This window comes from Parasteatoda tepidariorum, chromosome 2 (assembly GCF_982258835.1).
Source record: "Parasteatoda tepidariorum strain Cologne lab strain chromosome 2, Ptep-v5.0, whole genome shotgun sequence".
Lineage (NCBI taxonomy): Eukaryota > Metazoa > Arthropoda > Arachnida > Araneae > Theridiidae > Parasteatoda > Parasteatoda tepidariorum.
The window spans coordinates 97,092,038-97,112,303 of NC_141756.1; the positions used below are offsets into that span (position 1 = coordinate 97,092,038).

At 27.7% G+C, this 20,266-nt stretch overlaps 1 protein-coding gene across 2 annotated transcripts in view; it reads right to left on the reverse strand.

Annotated features, from left to right (window-relative positions):
- Positions 1-1,483: 1,483 nt before the first annotated feature.
- Positions 1,484-20,266, reverse strand: part of LOC107452913 (RCC1-like G exchanging factor-like protein) — a 31,126-nt gene continuing 12,343 nt past the window's right edge. For both annotated transcript variants that reach the window (XM_043052730.3, XM_043052731.3), the window contains exons 6-12: positions 19,726-19,810; positions 18,249-18,359; positions 17,408-17,478; positions 14,294-14,378; positions 9,646-9,819; positions 7,182-7,270; positions 1,484-1,573 (exon numbers count right to left, since the gene is read on the reverse strand). In XM_043052730.3, coding sequence (XP_042908664.2) covers positions 1,496-1,573; positions 7,182-7,270; positions 9,646-9,819; positions 14,294-14,378; positions 17,408-17,478; positions 18,249-18,359; positions 19,726-19,810 — 693 coding nt within the window. In that variant the 3' untranslated portion in view covers positions 1,484-1,495. The remainder of the gene's footprint in view (positions 1,574-7,181; positions 7,271-9,645; positions 9,820-14,293; positions 14,379-17,407; positions 17,479-18,248; positions 18,360-19,725; positions 19,811-20,266) is intronic.

Genomic DNA, 20,266 nt, shown 5'->3' on the forward strand with positions numbered 1-20,266 from the left:
AGAGGTGCCACATATCTGACAAGTTCAAGCAAGAAAACCAGTTTTAAAATTTGTTTTTTGTCTGCTGTATTGACTCTAAATATTAACCTGCAATGAAAATACTCGGTTTCATATAACATATACAAGGCTAGAAGTCCAGAATATAAAAATTAAGGACAAAATTGCCTCCAAACTTGAGGACAATTTAAGACCGCTGATTCTCTAATTGAAAAAATTTGTACGATACCGCAAGGATTCGCAGATATACAATTAGTAATAGTTTTAGTGGTTCTTATACTTAAAACAAAAAAGAAATATTTTTTAAAAAAAACTCAAAAATTTCACACACAATGTTACACAAAAAAAAAACTTTTTTTTTCAAAATGAGGAGAAAATAGTCTAAATATGGAAAATCGCTAAGTAGTAGTAAAATACGAGAATTCCTTGTGAAAAACAGTTCAGTAATCATATAGTGGTGATGGGGAAGTAGAGAGATATGAGCTTCAAGGTGTTGGTATTCAAGGTGTTTCGTTTTTCAGACACCCCTTCTCAAGCTTTGTTCAATTTTAAATTTAGTAAAATAGAATTTAATTATTTCATATCTTTGGATGGACAATTTGTAATTTCTTTCTTATAATTGGTGCATAAAATGCGTCATTAAATCATTGCAATTTCTCTGAAATCTGTTTTGTTTGGGTACAAAAGCTTCATAAACTTAGCAGATTTTAGATCCTTTGTAATACATCCTTTGTACATTTGCCTAAATAGTGCACTTTTAGTTTATATTAAAATATATAGAGATGATGGTTAAAATATTAAAAGAAAAACCAAATTGAATTGTTATTGATACTATGTATATTTAATATACATAGTATCAATAACAATTGTATACTATTGTATATTTAATTAAATTTTTTTCTAGTTTTTTTTTTATACATATCTCAGATAGTCAAAAAAAAAAGAAGATAAATGTTATTTAAAATTGCGTAAACCTAAAAAAAAAAAAAAAAAAAAAAGAAGAAGAAAAAAAAAGATTTTTATTAGCTAAAAATAAAATACTATTCCAAATTGTATTGCATAATGCATTTTATTTATTATATTATTTTTGATATTTCACATTAACCACTAGTTTGTTACTTATATTCTAAAATCTGTGCAGATTTAAGAGGGAATTTTTGTGCAGATTTATAGAGTTCAGCGTATTATGGTTACACAATTTACTTATTGAGCGAATGCAATTACTATGTAACTTATTTACATTGTGACTATTTAATATTGTTGTAATATATCAGTATTTACAATAAAAATTTTATTTCTTAGAAAGAAACATCATTTTTTTCGTTTCAAGATGCATATTCTTTTATTAATTAAGCACAATTTTAATTATGTACTGCATATTTTACAACATACAATTATTCACGATTCAAAAGAATAGGTTTTCACTGAATAAGTTTGTAAAAAATCACATGACAAAAAGTAATAAATAGATAAATTTTTTTTAAAAAATTTTCTACAGCTATATAAAAGATCTACATAAAGCAGCTGTATGATCAACACCACAGCTAACTTTCAAAACTTCAGACGGGACCGGAACCTAAAATTAATAAATATGAGATTAGCTTAAACATGATAATAATAAAAATGATCAATTTAATTGAAAGAGCATAACATTTGCGTGAAACAACATTTTCAAAGTAAATTTGCAGATAATTAAATTCCGACATCATTCCATGCATTTTAAACCATCTCTCTATACTAAAAAATCGTAAAGACCGCAGCTGCTGTTTTGCATGTTCATCTTAACAATACATTTTGTTCTGCTGCACATAACAATAAAACTTAGAATTATGAAGGATTGCAGGAAATGTGCAGAGTGTACGATGGAAAAAAAACTCAACAACTAGTTCAAGAATTATTAAATGCTAAACTGGAAGGGAAAAAAACACTATGTTTGGTTTGGCCTGTTGAAATTGGGTTGAAATTAGAGATGCAGAAAGAGATATTTTTGTTTGTGAACTTAGTGAAAATTTTGTTTCAAAATACCAATCTGTTCAAAAGTTATTGCAAATTTAAGTGCTTTTATGTAATTTTACTGTCAGCTTCTCATTTATTTCTCTTGAGTCACATAATCTGCATTTTTTTAAATTTCTTTCTTAAGTACACCATTATTTCTCAAAGCTTAGCAATTGTTTATTTCCTTGTGTTTAACACATTAACAAAATATTCTTACATTAAGCTGCAATAGTTATACAGGGTGAGTAACCAGATTTTTCAACAAAATTAAGCACTTTTTAAGCACTTAAAAAATATTTTTAATCACTTTCCAAAAAAAAAATTATATAATTAGAATATATGCAGCAATTAAATTTTTTTCCATTGTTTAAAGATCTTAATTTATAAACATAAAATTAACAAAATGCAAAAACATTTTCAAAAACTTTACATAATCAAGATAAAATAACTAGTTTTTGATAAATATTGCAGAGAAAATTGTGAAAATCATGTTTTTTTTTCATTTATGACAACAATCGACACGACTAAGAAAGAACCTCTTTCTGAGATTGAAAATTAAGCACTTTTTACAAACCACAAATAAAAAAAAGGACCTTTAAGCGCTTTTAAAAAATATAAATAAAAAATAAGCACCATTAAGCACTTTTTAAAAACGCTAAGCACCTTGTTATATATTTTAAAAACGAAAGCATTATAGTGGAAACAAGGATGAAAGAGAAGCAATTTCGGAGGTTGGTGAGCAAAGTGAGCAGGGGGTGGAGCTAGGCTAATATGCTAGGCTGATTGGAAGAGTCTCCAGTATTTTTTATCTAATATTTTTAGGCTAACTACAATCATCCAATATATATATATTTTTTTTTGCTAATCGAGAAATGGGCGAATTGCAATAAACCTTTATTAAGACTATTTATAATGATTCTTTACTAATCTAGGCTTATTGTGAGCTGCCTGAACTTCTAAAACAACTGCATGAATAGAAAATATTGAAAAATTTTCCAATCAGCCTGGGACATTACAGAAAGATAGTTGTTATTCATAAACATCTGGATAATACAATTAGCCTACGACATATAGTCAATGAAGACATTTGAAAGCGGTAGTAGGTTAAATTACATTTTCAATTTTCATAATTTCAACTTACAATTTAAAACCTATATTGAGGTAGTTTTCATTACATTTAGTTTTCCTCTCAAAATTATTATGCAACTGTCTTATACATCATAACAAGTATAAATTTATGTAAAAAATCAACCTTATCTTACGAATTTGGAACCTCTTCTAATAAATTTTCAAGTAAATTCTATACAGTTGCCAAAAGTTTATAAACTTATTATGTGTCTAAGTAAAAATTATATTAGTGCCCCTTTTTAGCCCTCATCATATCAAGTATTACCTAATATGCACTATTTGTTTTTACAATTTAGACTAAAATTAAGCAGCCTCAGTAGATTAACTTAGGTTTAATTAATTAATTTATACAATTTTAGCAACATAATAGGATGATTTGCTCAAACACACTAACTAAAGACAATTATAAAAAATTCTCAAATTTTACTTGATAATTTTTACATTAAAACCATACATTTAAGTTTACAAACAAATGATCAGTAATGAAAAAACTTTATAAATAAAAATTTTGAGACAGTTTTAATTAGTAATTAATTCCATGTAAAAATGTAATTACTGTCCCCTCACTCAACGCTTTAAAAACACATCAATAAATAACTAAGTAAACGAAGGTAAATATTTTAAATCATATTTCATTGAAAATTCAAATCATATTTTTTGGGGAAAATAGGTTATATTTGAAATTAGGAAGAAATATTAAGCATTTTCATAAGACTTTTTACTTTTCCATTGTATAAATATCTTTCTATCACTTATTTTTAAATTATCTTCAATAAGTGGTTTTGTTAGCAAATACATAATTTAAAACCAGAATCCTTGTTTCTTCTTTTAAAATGTGATTTTGTGTATGGGGACAGTAATGAAAATTAACTGAAAAAACACATTTTTTTTTTTTTTGGTTTTAAGATGTATTTTTATCTTAACAATACCATTTGCCACTGGCAGAATTTTTTGGGGCTTTTTCGACAAATCTCTCTAGCACTAATATCTTACAGCAAGATACTATTAATAATAATTAATATGCATGTTATTCATTAAATTTTAAAATTCAAAGTAACAGAGACGTTGTATTTACAAAAAAAGTCTATCTGGATATAATTGTGGGTATTTTTTTTAAAAGATTATGCAATATTTTTTTATTCTAATATCATGGGCAATATTCTCCTATTTTGTAAGAGGGAACACACTAATTATTTCTTTCTTCGCATTTCGTAAGTCATCATCGCATAAAAAAATTAATAAATAAAAAAATTAAAAATCCGTGAAATAAAAAAATTTAAAAAAAAAAAAAAATTTATTTTTTATTTTTCCCAAATAAGAATTTACAAAATCACGGGCATTTCTTTCCCTCTGATGCGTGAAAAAGGCATCTATTGAATATAATTGTGGAGGAAAAATATTTTTTAAACATTTCTATCCCCTCCGATGCATGAAAAATGCATTTTTTAAATATAATTTAAGAGAAAAAAAATTTCGAAAATTTTTGCAGAAAAGAAAACTTTCTTTTTACTTTCTGAAGGAAAAATTTTTCTGCAAGAACTCTGTAACGTTCTGCGACAATGTCACCGTGATTCTGCCAGGGGGCCATTTGCCCTTTAATAATTCAAGAACATGACAAATATTGTTTTGAAATATTATTTATATGTTTCCTCTAAATTGTTCATAATTTAAAAATGGGTGAAAATTGGCTTCAGTGGCATTTAAAATGTCACATTTTCTTTTTTGTAAACCATGTGCCAGCTACCAATGAAACTTCTTCTCTAAACAGTCCAGTAAAATTTAAGTTAGCTTTTTACGCTGCTAGAAATTTTATTTTGACCATTTAATCATCTATATTTAAACAATTCATCTAAAATTAAAAAATATCAATGAGCAATTAAAACTGAAACTACAAATTCTAAAATACATTTAAAAAAAAAATTTTTTTTAATTATAACCAATCATTAAGTAACCAGTCTTATTTATACAGAAATTTTTTTAATAAACACTGGCAAAAAATCAAAATTACAAAATTTAGATAATAATGTTGTTAAAATTAAAACTTAAAGCAATCATGCAAAGATTTTCAATTCTTAATAAGAGTAAAAAATGAAACCAAAAATGTCAACTAAAATTCCATACAAATATATAAAAATAAAAATGCAGTTAACATTTGAGAGAAAAATTCATTTTAAATTTTACTTTGAAAAGTTAACGTTTTAATTTCATAAATCAAACTGCAGTTGAATAAAAAAAAATACATTCATAACTATTTAAACACTTGTTAGTAAATTTTAACTTTTTTTCAAAACAAAGTTCCTATTTTCAGATTATAACGTTCTTTTACTATTGTTTGAATTCTAAAAAAATAGAAACTAAATATGTAATCAAACACAACCAAATGAATCAAACATATTAAAAGTTTTCCCCAATAGTAAAGTAATTGTACACTCTTTGGTAATTACTGTCCCCTTTAAAAGCATTTCAGGTAGGGACAGTTATTATTACAAAATGATAGTTTTTGTCAAATAGATGAAAAACTGTTACATTTCTTTAGTTAAACTATCCATATTTCATAAAAGTAAGTTAGTACGTTTCATACAAATCAAACATTTCTACTTGTTTGCAATTTCTGTAATAAAAATTTGGGGGCAAAACATTCAATAAAGTTACCCAAAGATTTTTTAAGGTACAATTATGCTTATTGACCCTATAAGAAATGGCACTGGTGCAAAATTACAATTTTACTGTTCTGTAGTGAAGAGTGTGCTTTATAAAATGGAAGTTATATTTCATTCGATTAGAGCTTTCTATAGTGTTTTATTGGCATTTTTCATACTTGTGACAATTATTACAAAGAAATGGGGACCACATACAAATTATTCTAAGATAATAAATATTCAAGTAAACATAGTATATCAGAATATGTATAAATTTATCTCTGTCACATTTTCATAGCATAGTAAATTACTTAAAAAATTCAAAAATGTTTGTTGGGGACATGAGACAGTAATTACATTTTACCTGAATTTTATAATTATATGCCTACAATTGTAATATTCAATTATAAATATTCAAGTAGACATTCCTACTATATCAGAATATGTTACATATTCTGATAATAGAATAGATTTTACGAGCGACATTTTTTAGGCTACGAGTAAAGTTTTGATAGATCATGCATAATCATGTAAGTCAAAAAGAGAAATTCAAAACTGGAAATAATATAAGCACTTAGTGTAGTAAAAAATGTGCATACAAATCTTAATCTATAGAAGATTTTTTTAAACCATTATTTATAATTACTTAAACTATTTTATATCCGTTGTTGAACAACCAACCCAATTTTGGGTTTACAACTAATAATGTTCAACTCCGTAGCAATTTTGAACCAATCCAAAAGACAAGGAAACTCCTGGATCAGTATCCCCAGAGGTATGATTTGTTATGGGAACATGGAGGACTTTGTTACTCGACAGATTTAATGTGCATCAGTCACCATTTATTACACGGGGAGTCTTCAACATAATGCAGTACTGACAATAGCACTATCTGTTGAGGAGTAAGAGAAATATTTTTTCCATCAGCGAATATTTTATTGACAAAAAAAATTTTTTTTTTAGTTTCTTCAATAAATACAGAGAAATTTGAGATAATACAGGTAAACAGAAGATAGTCGAAAAATACAGGAGTCTTCGTTAAAAAAAAAGGACACTTGGGAGGTATGTATGTACGAATTTATCTCTGTCACATTTTTATAATATAGTAAATTACTTAAAAAATTCAAAAATGTTTGCTGGGGACATTAATGACAGTTTACCTAAATTTATTTTTTTAAAACATTATTTAAGTGCAAAATGAGTATGATGCACATTTTTTATAACTCTTCTCGAATAATTTAAGCAAAACGTACCATTAAATAAAGAAAATAAATATTTTAACAAGTAACAGTGCTTAAGGAGGCAAAAATTAATAGATTGAGAAAATAACTTATCCTAATAATAAGAATCTAATAATGTTGCAAAAGAACAATAAATAGCAGTTACTTAATAAATAGTTCAAAAGTAGAAATAAAAAGTTACTTTATAAGGAAAAAACTGATCTCCGCTATTCTTTCCAAGCCCAAGACAATCGCTCCTATTCTTTCCCCACATAAACAAATGGTGATGATCTAAACATATAAGAAAAAGATTATCAACTTGCAATATTAGTACAGTTAAACCTCCAAGAAAGACCATCTGCATTTACGACCCTTTTTGGGATGCAAGAATTTTTTCCGTAAACTTTGTGTTGAAGAAAAACTTTAGGAGAGACTATTAAAACCTCTCCCAACGAGCGGGCAAACATCTAAGTCAAATGTGGAAAAAGTCAAATAAGAAGACATTAAAAAATATCAAAACAAAAAATAAGTAGATTAAAATCTATTCAAAATACTTGAGTGAGACTCTAATTTAGAGAGCTCTTTTTGACGATACAACCTCACGTTGCAGTCAGAATGCACTAAAGACGATGATATCAATGATTTACTTTCAGAGTTGAAAGTTTAATAAGAAAAGAAAAAAACATCTTCTCATCTTTTAAAGTTAACTAATTTTTAAGATATAAAACTAACTTCAACAAAAAACATAATTATTTATTAATTTAAAATAACTTTATCATTCATAATTGGTAAATTTGTTTTTACACATAATTATATCAGTTGGGATCATTTTTATAAATGCTAGATTTTATTCATAGATCTGTCTTTTCATGACGCTAACAGAAGTGGCATCAGCACCAAGAAAATGACACTGACTTTAAATAAAATCGTTTGCAAAAAATCGTGCGCTTTTCATAACAATTTTGATGTCAATAGAGGTTACCTTTAAGAATGACCAACCTCCATCAACGACTATTTTACTGTGGAACGGAGAGTGGTCATTCACAAAAAATTTTACTGTATTTAAATATTATTTTTTTTTTTATTAGTAACCCTGAAATAAACAATTATACAACATGCAAAAGGTTACTGCGGATTAAATATATAAGGATTAGGTTTAATTATCACTAATTTGCTTTTAATGGTATAAGGTTTATCTAGATTATTTAGATTCTAGATTATTTATTTTATAGATTATACATTTTCTCGCCTTTCAGTTTCTGATAATCACAAATTAAAATGATGCTGTAAAAAAATTACTTCTGACAATTCTTAAACAATCTGCCAAATAAAAGTGAATTTATTTTCCAAGTGTAAAACAAATATTTTGTTCACAATTAAATGAAGACAAAGTTCCAATCTAAAATAATAAGCTCCTTCAATTGCTAATTTACGTAGAAAGATGCGCACATTTTAACATGAACAGAAGTAAATAAGATACATAATTTTGAAAAACAGGATTGGCAGAAAAAATTTATATGAATATCGCAAAATCAATAATTAAAGCAGGGTTGGCAACAATCATAATTTGGTTAAGAATATAAAAATAAAAATCGAAATTTTCTGGTTTGAATTATATTTTTTTATTAAATCAAAGCTCTGATAAAATGAGTTAATAATGCTTAGTATTATTTAAAAACAATATTATTACTAAAATGCTTAAAATTATATGTATTATAATTATTAAAAACTTATCCCTGAATAAATACAATCTAAGCTATTTTCATTCAAGCACAAAACCCTTAGGCTTTATTTGCCAGTTAAATTAAAAAAATTAAGAATAAAATAATTTAGATGAGGGAACATAAAAAAATCATTTACTCTAAAATACTCTTCTCAAAATTAGTATTTTTTTATTATTTATTTACACAAACTACATGCTTAATAAGCTTAAAAAAGCATATATTTAAATAAACATAAAACTAAATGGGTATGATGGAAGAATGTTTATAAGACTGCTAATTATTTTACAAGCTAAAATTATGAAAACTTACAATTTAAAAGTTTTACATCACTTTTATACACGTTTAATCTCCTTATTTATAAGTCTGCTTTGAACATTTAACTATAATTTACATACATAATAATTACCTACTCATGCATAATTCTCTACAAAAAAAATTCAATGTCATTGATTTTAGAATTTTAAAAAAATATATAAGAGAATTACAAAAATTACATATAATATTAAATTGTATTTTTAAAAATTAAAAGATATTCTAAATTTAAATTGAGAATTTGCTTTTAAAAAAAGTAATTTAAATAAAAGATTTTTTTTTTTTTTGGAAATTCAAGAAATTTAAACCACAATTTAAATCATAATTTAACACTTTCTGGACAGTGATCACATCAACATGATCATGATCTTGATTCCTTCAAGTCCCATGGAAACACACATTTTCAATTTTAGTGGCCCAAGAGCACATAGACATGATCTTAATATGGTACATTGAATTACATCTTGTAATTGTGTACAAACTCAAAACGTGCGGGCCTCTGGTCAAGTGCTTCTTTTCCTAGTCCTGATGGGGATAAACCAAATGATTAAAATTGTAAGTTTAAAGCATGTTAATAATTAAAATCAAATAAACAATGTTAACTAATAGTAACAAACAATCTTCACAAACTTGTAAGAGCAGCAAAATGATTCAGCCCACAAACAATCTGCTTCACTTTCACATCGGAGTTGAATTCATTTGCACCAAACAATGGTTGAGGTAGCAAAGTTGGAATCTTTGACGAAGAGACATTTGGACCTTGTCCCAAAATGCCGTAACCCCAAACATGGACATTTCCTTTCTCTAAATAAATCAAACATAATGACATGTTACTGATTGATTAGAACAGGGATGGGCAAACTTTTTTGGTCGAGGGGCCAAAAATCAAGAAAAAATTTTTGGTGGGCCAAGTAAAAACTTCAAAATTTAAGAAAAAAAGGTGATATACAAGTTTTAATTTAAATATTTAGTGAGATGAAGGAAATTGCGATTTCATTTTTAAAAGTTCCTTACATTAAGGTTGGAAGTGAGATGTACTTAATTTAAGGAACAAGGCTAAATGTTTTGCCGTTAGTCTACTTCTGAAATGATTTTTTCTAAGGTTCATAGTTGAAAACACTTGTTCACATATATAAGATTAAGCAAACATGCACTGACTTTCTGAGCATGAAATATTAAATTTCGGAAACTAGCTTTTGGTAATGATTTGTAAAACTTTGGAATATTTAGAAACGACTGCTTCAAATGATTGTTAGATTGTCCGCTCTTTGGAGCGTAAAATGCGCAGTCTGCCAAATGTGAAGTGCAATTTACCTATATTAGATTCCATAAGTCAGCTCCTCGAGAGAGACAAGCGCTAGTTGGAGCCAATCTATGGCTATTCAATAAAGAACTTCTGCTTTCAACATTTTACCAATTGAATTCCATCAATTTATGTTTTGTAGAACAAAAATAGAGAAAGCAAAAACTTCATCAGTACTTTGTTGAAAAAGGAAAAACAGAAATAATTTTAAACATAGTCGACAAGAAAATGGATGTATATTATTTATATTTGCCACTGATCGGCAAATAAAAATTCTATCCGCGGGCCGGATAAAATCTTCCAGAGGGCCACAGTTGGCCCGCGGGCCATAGTTTGCCCATCCCTGGATTAGAAGATCGGAATGGATTATCCTATTGCAGGGTTTACACAGTAAAAAATTAACATAATAGTTGCTTTTAGTAACCTAAAGCATGAAAATAATTGACAAAAACTATGAAAATAGTTGCCTAAATAAGAACAAAAATTACTCAAAAATATGACTAAATTTTATTAAATTACTTTATCGTTATATACTATGATCCATTTAGTCAAGTTGGTGGCAAATATGATAGTTTTTATATAAACGTTAGTGTTCCAGCACTAATTTTTTAAATAAAAAAAATTTGTATATTTGCAGAAAATTAAATATTTTTAATGACTAGAGTTTATTAAAAAAAAATACTTTTCTATTAAAAGAATACATACCTTTTCTAAAAAAATTTCAGTTTAATTAATAATTGATTTAGAAAATATATGTATGCATATATATATTGTAAAAAGGTACTACAACTCAAATTATTGCAATATTACGTAATATCGTATTAGAAATTGGGTTTCTTAAAATCATGCGCAACTTTGTAGCAATAACCATTGAGAAGATGATAGGGAAACGAAATAAACTTACAATGCAATCTGTGCAAATTGAACGAATTAATAAGTCATGACTCAAACTTGCAATTCAAAATTCTCAAAACTTTTTATTTTTGAAGAAAAAAAATACAGTGTGTTCAGAAGCTCCCACAGGCTGCAGGTTTTCAACTTAAATTATGATTAAAAAAACATCGCTAGAACAGAAAAGTCTCCCAATAGTCGCTTACCAGGCAACGCCAAATAAGAAACAATTCCGGCACCTTCCATAACGAAAGAACAATAAGTTCAGTGCCTGCAGTTTAAAAAAATTTGCATACTATTTTTTAAATTTTAGAGTCAAATTGGTCAACTCCAAAAAATTTTGCATCTCTCTGGTCCAGTATTTTTATAAGCTAACTGAAATGAGTTAGAATAAAAAAAGTAATTTTATCTGAAAATTTAAAATGACACATACTTTTTTTAAGACTATGAAACTTATAAAAATAAACCATTTTAATTTTAAAAAAAATTATTGGAATCATAATTTTTTTTCTTAAAATTTATTTATAAGAAAAATTTCAATTTTAGACAAAAATTTTTAGCAAAATTTCACAAAATTTCACATAGGAATATTAGTGATGGGGAGAGGGAATTTTAATATCACAAAGATAACATCTGATCAATGTTTTAGAAAATATTGTTGATAGTTTATGCTTTTAATTAAATTGTTTCATTTTTATGTTAATCAATACCTCCATTTACCCAAACGAAATTTATCAAAATGCGATATTCATATTGGAATGAATTCAATAATTAAATTACAGGAACTGGAAATCATCATAATGATAACACTTGTGACATAATTGTAATTGATATTAATCATTATAGACAATAACCACAATATTATCACAGGCAATTGTCAAACACTAAATCACAATTATTATACACTGGATATTGATCGTAAGACATTTTATTCAGGATGTATTGTGAAAACCCTTTTCAAAATATTAGTACAGTGAATTCGCGATAACTCGAATCTGATAGGACTGACGAAAAACTTCGACATATCGGAAGTTCGACTTATCGTTAGTTTCGGTTTTGGACTTTCAAAATATTGTCGCATTATTTAATTAATGCTTATTAATTACAAATCTTCTAAATGCTTTCAATATTTAAGATCATTTTTCTGACAAGCCATTTACGATAAGACTGTTAGAAGCACTTTATGATACCCTGGTCAATAGGCTGCAACTTTGCTGTTGTATTTGGCGGGAGAAACTGCAAGTTTACTGCTTTCAAATTAGGTAGATCACTATGCGCTGTGCATTTATCCATAAAGAGTATCACTTTTCTTTTTTTAGCGAAGAATTTCCGATCCAATTTTCTTACATAGTCTTCAAATAAAACTGATGTCACCCAGAACTTTTTGTTAGACTTGTAATCCAAAGGATATGTTTTTACATTCTTGAAACATCGGGGATTTCGGTATTTTCCGATAACAACTAGGACAGTCAAACGTTCCTTGCTCATTTTACCCCCTGAGCAGTTTTCATCCATAAACATCATAGTCTTATTTGGAAGACATTTAAAAAATAAACCCATTTCATCAATATTGAAAACATCATTTTAACTGTATCCTTGAAGTAAATTTGGTAACGTTTCATTTAATCACTTTTCACATACTTCAAGAGGGACAGCTTTAGCTTATCCATGAAGAATGCGAAAGACATTGTGCGTGTTTTGCAAAGGAAGGGGCAAGGTATCAGCTCCTGGTTTTCTTTTCTTGCCTTAAAAGATCCCAAAAAAAATCGAGTTAAAGGGAGTAAAATTCGAGTAATCGAGAATAATTAACATGAAATTGAAGATAAAAGGGTCGGGACCTCATAAAAAAATCGAGTTATAGTAATATTCGAGTTATCGTACTTCGAGTTATAGCGAATTGACTGTATAATATTTGAAAAATATTGTTATTTCACAACATATTATCAACTTCAAATAAACACACAATACTTATTTTTTATTTTATATTATCACCGCTGTTGAACAACTTACTCAATTCTTTGGGTTTATGCCTACTAATGTTCCAACTCTGAAGCCTTGTAATTTTGAGCTCAATCCAGAAGACAAGAGAACTCGTAGATATCAAGCATTGAGAGAAATTTGTCTTCTAAGATGACTTTCTGATGGAACTAACCTGCATTTGCGTTACAAGGCAAGGAAAACCACGAAAACATCCCACGGTTAATTTGACGGCAAGGAGACTTTAACCCATGCTCTGTCTACCACTGAGGATATTTTATGTCAGCACTGTGGTCGGTGCAAACCGGATGTGGAATTCATATTGACCAGCCATTGCTGGAATTCGAACCTGGTTCCCCTCATTGGAAGGCCAACGCTCTATTCCTTGAGCCATCACGGCTCTACACAATCCTTAGTCAGGGTGCATAGCCAAATCTTTCCACAAAAAATAACCACCTTTAAAGTACTTTTTAAGCACTCAAAAATATTTTCAAGCACTATATACATTAACAATGTACAAAATAATTTTCTTAGACTTTAAATGATTATAATAAAATAACTAGTTTCTGGCAAATAACTCTTTTCTTGATTATGTTAGCCATTATAAAATGATCAAGAGATTTTTTGGTTCAATATCAGAGAGTGGAAAATGAAGTCTGAAATTGAGAATATCTTGCAAAATGCAGCAGAGTTGCACATGAGAGTGCAATAATCTCACTGAACTCAGCTCAGTCAATGCACATACGGAGTCGCAAGTATTTCATCAAAAATGCAAAATGATTGACGCTTTCCTACGCTACGGACCGATGGTACTGGTGAATAGATTGTAGTTCAATGAATTGTGAAAACGTTGAATAGAGCAATGTGAAAAGCATGCTTTTTCATAATACTTGGCGAAAATCGACATGGTAAAGAAAAAAAATCTCATTTTCGAAAAGAGAAAATTAAGTACTTTTTAAAGCCACCTAATGAAAAAAGCTCCTTAAAGGGCTTTTAAATAACGAAAATCGAAAATAAGCACCTTTAAGCACTTTTTAAAAATGCTACGCACAATGTTAGTGTTATAAATTGCGATAAGGGATTTTAAAATTTTTTTTTAATAATTACCATTCACAACAGCACATATAGTCCCGCCTGATGCAACTTGAGTAATTTTGCCCAGATTTAGATTCAGGTAAGTAGGAACATTTATCTGGAAGGGAAAAAACAAACAAACCCAATTAATAGTGAACATAGCAACGCCAATTTTTTTTTTAAAGTATCCTTTAAAGAAAGAATATAATAAAAACAAATACTAATTCAACTGATAACAAAATTCATTTAGATATTTTAAAATCATTCTTTAGAACTAATTAGGCACACATAACATAAATGTTATTGTAGATCGCTGAAGTTTCTTTTTGCTCACAATTACTGGTAAAAATATGAAGTAACTGCAAGTATCAGAAATGTTGCATTCTAATTACAGAGGTAAGAAAAAAATTCAAATAAAATTTTTACTTCAGTTATTTACTGCCTTCAGTGAAAGTGTGATCTTATCACATGCATAACTAATACATACATTAAAATAATTCCTAGGTGCAGTATAAATCAGGGAATCAATCAGAGTAATCGATAAGCAAATTAATAAATGAATTGGTAAACTCTAATTAGTGAATGAGAGGGGCGTAGGACAACAAATCAAAGAATAAGAATCAACTACTGTATATTATGACTGAACGATACCATACTGAATGTAGGTCCAGAATTTTAAAAAATGTTCAAAGATAAAGTGGAGTTTTGTTCATAATTGAATCCACAAAATTTGCAAAATCACACACAAACATCACCAACAAAAATACTTTTCCATCCAAATCAAATTGAATGTACAAAAATATATAAATATATAAAGCGAAATTCTTTAAAATTACAAAAGAAAAGGATTATTTTTTTTAATTAGAATTGCTTTTAAACGTTTATTTTTTCTCATAAAACAGCAAACAGTAAAAGTAAAAAATTATAGCTTCAAAATTCAGATAGCTTTTACTATTGGCATCTGAGTTACTTAATCTTTTTGCAAACGATGATGCCACTATAAGTTAGCTTACGGGGACACCATACCTCAGAAGAAAATTTTTGTAGTAAATTCTCTTACTCCTTTATTACTAATTTAAAAGAAAGAAAAAGTAAGTTCAGGCAAACCTAGAATAAGTCATGAAGTTTCAATCGCTGAAAAAAATACTTCAGAATATTAAAATGCAAACAAATTATTAGAAGAGATATTTTTTGTTGCCTAATCCTAAGTTATCATCTCCAATAGAGTCATTTATTTTCATTTGTATATTTTGAAATTTTCGATTTATTATTTGAAAATTTATGGACTTACTCTAGGTTTGTCTGAACTAACTTTTTCTACACTTTAAATTTTAAATTAATAATGAAAGAGAATTTCCGACGAAAATTTTCTTCTGAGGTATGGCTTCCTCTTAAGGAGACGAGGAAAATTAAAACTAGGAGGAAAAGAATTAGTTATACTATCAATGATCTTCTTATTTTTGAACAGAGGCAAACAAAAGAATTAAGATGGCTGGTTTGACCAAAAGAAAAGGGAGGTGAAAGTTACCACAAAGATAACATGTAATTTTTTTTATGTCGGCTTACATGTTTTGAACTCTGTATGAATTTTCCAAGAAAAAGCATACTCTCAGCTTATACACAATTAGGTTTACATTCAGAAATATACTGCACCTTGTTGATTTATGAATTCTTGTATTCAAAGAACATTGAACAACTGACTGATTCATAGAAGATTAAATAACTGATTTAACTCATTAGTTTGCTGATTTGTCTTTCAGTTCATTCATTGAATTGATTATCCTATAATAGATTAGTTTTTTCTCACAGTTTGTTATTCTTTGATTTATTAATTGATTCTTTTGATGTTTTGTTAAATCACTTTCATTGATCATGTTATTTATTTATAATTTTCATTCTATTAACTTCTTGCTTGATTCAACAAGTGGACCAGAATGACAGACTCCAACATGATAAATGCTTTAAGCACTCTTAGATTTATTTAGAATGAGATTTTTTTTACAGCTGTCAAAAAAAAAATAACTAGCAAAAATTTAACAAGAAAATCAAAACCATTTGGTAAAAATAGTAATATACCGAATACATAATACACTACTCAAAGAAAAAAATAAATTTCAATCACAGTGTCTTACTAACGCTTACTTATGGATCAAAGATTTGTAATCTCACTACCAAATTAATAAAAAGGTTAATAAAAACAAAATGTATAATTAGAAGCTTGGTCAGAATTACCAAAAAGTCAAGAGAGTGAGAACCATGCATAATACAGCAAATGACACTGAGAGAATGAAACATTTAAAGTGTGTTGGCCTAATAGTTTGGAGAATCGCTGAAACTAAATCTTGTGGAATCAAATAACCAAGAAAACAAGGTTAGAAAAGCTGTAGGTGTAAATGGGATACCTGCAAGTGACGTAGTGTGGGTATCTCAATCCTGATTGGTTGTTGAAATGTAGTATTAGTTTACATTAGCAACTGTTCTTTCCTTTCGACTTCTAGTAGGTCAAACCTTTTAGGTACCAATTCTCTTAAGTAACACAGCTTATATTCTTTCACAAAGATTTCAATTCTATAACTATAAATTTACACAAAGACAGGCAGGAAGTCATGTAGAACATAAACTTATTATGCATCGAAGTTGCCAGGTACACAAAACAAAAATATATATCACGGTTACAATAAAATATATAAACAAATAATAAATAAAAGAATAAACAAAAAAGAAGTAAAAGAAGTAGACTAGAAAGAATTATTTTTCAAAAAATTTTATGTGCTATGCGGCTCTGTATTCAATTAACTTAATGTTAATTAACATTTTAAATAAGTATGTAGAGAAACTTAGCTCAACTTTAATACTCCGTATTGCTGATAAAGATTAGCTAGTCATAGGTCACATGGTTGCCTTCTTTTTCTTGGAGTGCAAGTACCCAATTGAAAGGCAAGGGCTAAATATTGGAAAAAGTTTGGAGTCGACTCAACTTTAATTTAAAAATATTGAAGATGATGACAATACATGAAAATCAATTTTTAAATGCAATATAGATTAGCATATAAAAATATATAATGCAATTTAAAACAGAAAAAAAAGGCTATGATACATTTTTTAAAATTAAATATGCATATTTCTTCAGAAAATTTTAGTTCAAACCTGTTGTTTGTCAGTAGCTAAATTTAACTGTCGATATTCAGAATTTCCCCATCCAAAGACATCTCCTTTACCTGGAATCAGAAAAGAAAAAAAAAGGAAATAAAGAACAAAAAATTGTTAAATAAAGAAACAGAAAGAACTGTGGCTTTGAACTGTTGTGTAAAAATAACTGGTATAATAAAACAATAATGTATATTTAATAATACAAGAAAAATCCCAAAAATTTATTTCTCATTATAGGTTTTTAGCAAGTTCTGTATTCCAAGTAAACCTGGAATTAAAAAAGATGGGAAAAAAGAAAGAACAACATACTGTACATAAAGAAACAGAAAGAACTGTAGTAAAAATAACTGGCATAATAAAATAATAATGTATTTTGAATAATACAAGAAAAATCCTAAAAATTTATTTCTCATTATAGGTTTTTAGCAAGTTCTGTATTCCAGGTAAACCTGGAATTAAAAAAGAACGAAAAAAAGAAAGAACAACACACTGTACATGAAGAAACAGAAAGAACTGTAGTTTTGAACTGTTGTGTAAAAATAACTGGTATAGTAAAATAATAATGCATATTGAACAATACACGAAAAATCCTAAAAATTTATTTCTCATTACAAATTTTTAGCAAGTTATGTATTCCAAGCATATGTTAATAGATAAATACTGAATCAGTAATAAAAACAATACTGTTTTAAATTATTACAACAAAATAAATTTCAAATTAGTCAAATTTTACTGGATAGTTTATTAGCATTTAAAAATATTTAGAAAAGCAAATTTCAATTAATTGGATTAAAGTGTTGCTTTGAGTTTGATAATAGAAGTAGAATAGAAGTCATACTTGAAACTGCTAAAACACAATCAGCTGCACAGGAGAGCTGTACTATTTTTTCCCCCTCAATATCTCCTTTCAACATGGCGGGAGTGAATTGGTTGTTATAATTACCCAAACCTTAAATAAAACATTTAAACAATATTTACAATACAAGTGTGACAATAATTACAAAAAACACCATTAATAGTGATTTTTATAAACACAAACTTAGATGAGGCCAATAGGCAGTATCACAGATTTTTAAAAATGAAAATTTAAAAATAGGACTTCTCTATAACTTCAATGCTTAGAAACTAATCAGCTGATATTTTCCAAATTCTGAATATTGTCAATAAAAATTATTACTTTAAAATGACTTAGTTTATATTGAGGTAAAAAATTACGATCCTCACAATTTTATTTTTTTGGCCATTATTAAATTAAACAATAAAAAAATAATTATTAAGTTAATCATTTATAAAAATATTTTTTTTACATGGAATTATCTTAGAATAAATAAAAATTTCCAGCTATGAGCAGATAGTTTGAAGATGATAAATTAATATGGGCATAATTTGATGAAATGTGCAAAAAGTAAAATCAATATTAAACCACTGGTTGGTTTAGCAAATGGGCAAAATTGAGAGAATGTTTGTCCCCTATACAATATTTTCTTATCTATTAACATGCAAAAACCAGTTTGCTTTGCGGAGAAGACTGCAGGTTAAAATTTGACTTTTTACGCACAGAACCGTCAGTGGGTTAATGGATATAAACATGCTCCCCCGTCAAAACTATTGGAATAATATTTTTCACATATTTTAAGGGTCAAGAATTCAAATCTGTTGGAAAAAGAAGATTTGTTTACCCAGATAAAGTTTGTTTTTGCATAATATTTCATAATTTTAAATTTTGTCTGCACTGATCAACTAACATATTTAATGTCAGGCCCTTGAATCACTAAGATAAGATTTAACTAAATGAAAATCAGAACACTTATTTGAAAGTTATTAAACGATTCTATTTTTTATTTTGACACTGTACAAATCTGCTGGGGAGAAAAAAAAGACCTGTTTACCCAGAGAAAGTTTGTTTTGCATAATATTTCATAATTTTAAATTTTGTCTGCACTGATCAATTAACATATTTAATGTCAAGCCCACGACTCACTAAGAAAAGATCTAACTAAATGAAAATCAGTACACTTCTTCAAAAGTCATTAAACGATTCTATCTTTTATTTTGATACTGTACAAATCTGTTGGGGAAAAAAAAAAGATTTTTTAACCCAGAGAAAGTTTGTTTTGCATAATATTTTATAATTTTAAATTTTGTCTGCACTAATCAATAAACATATTTAAGGTTAGGCCCTCGAATCACTAAGATCTAACTAACACTTATTCAAAAGTTATTCCGCTATTCTATATTTTTTATTTTGACACTGTACATAAATATTATTAGTGTAATCATAGGTGAAAAAAGTGCTATTTAAAATGAGTTTTTACCGGTTTGGCCGTCAGCACCCCAACCAAAACTGTACACTTTTCCAGAAGTTGACAGAAGTAGTGTGTGATCCTGACCACATACAACCTATAAAAAAAATAGTTAGCTTTTTTTAAAAAACAAGAGAGAAATGTCTTACAATAACATGAACCTAATGGGCAATAAGATTTAAGTATTTTTTTTTCTTCAGTGAAAATATTTTTTAAGCATATTTTATTAAAATAAAATATCACAAAAGTTAGAATGAAATTTTTTAGAGCATCAAAACAAATGATTGGATTATATGCAGTGTTTAATAACACAAAAGCTAGACTTATAATAGCATGCAATACTGAGCCAAACTCAAAAGACATAAATACTGAAAGTTTTGTTTCATTTTATAACCGCCATTGAACTGCAGACCCAATTTTTTTTTGGTTTATGACTATTAATGTTCAACTACGTAGCCTTGTAATTTTGAAACCAATCCAGAAGACAAGGGAACTCCTGGATCTAGTACTGTGAGAAATTTGCCTTTGTGGAGGATTTTTTTGATGAAACTAA